Source organism: Penaeus monodon, chromosome 20 (assembly GCF_015228065.2).
Source record: "Penaeus monodon isolate SGIC_2016 chromosome 20, NSTDA_Pmon_1, whole genome shotgun sequence".
In the NCBI taxonomy this organism is placed as follows: Eukaryota; Metazoa; Arthropoda; class Malacostraca; order Decapoda; family Penaeidae; genus Penaeus; species Penaeus monodon.
In genome coordinates this window covers 24,103,262-24,103,562 of record NC_051405.1, presented here as the reverse complement: position 1 = coordinate 24,103,562, position 301 = coordinate 24,103,262, and the positions used below count along the sequence as shown (strand labels likewise).

General features: G+C 59.5%; 1 protein-coding gene across 1 annotated transcript in view; it reads right to left on the bottom strand.

The window, feature by feature from the left end:
* LOC119585722 (alkaline phosphatase, tissue-nonspecific isozyme-like) overlaps positions 1–301 on the bottom strand; it is a gene marked incomplete at its 3' end in the record, with an annotated part of 70,044 nt that continues 69,743 nt past the window's right edge. The window contains 1 exon segment of the mRNA XM_037934408.1: positions 1–222. Coding sequence (XP_037790336.1) covers positions 1–222 — 222 coding nt within the window.

Below are 301 nucleotides of genomic sequence, written 5' to 3'. Positions count from 1 at the left end.
TAGCCAGGGCGACATACGGGAACTTCTCAAAGGAGAGTTTGTACTCCTCCCCACTATGCCCCTCCTTCTGGCCCTTGAGGATCCGCCCAGCCGTCACGGTAGCCACGCCCATGCCGTCACCCACGAAGAGAATCACGTTCTTGGCGTAGCCGTTGGACGCCCGTCGCGCCGCCAGGATGTCGTCCAGGTGACTCTTGGCTTGGGCGTACCAGAAGGCTCGGTCTGTGGGCGGCGACGGTGGGGCGTGAGAGGGGGTGCGGTTTCACGTACAACAATGTACATTAATGTTTAGATGTATTCG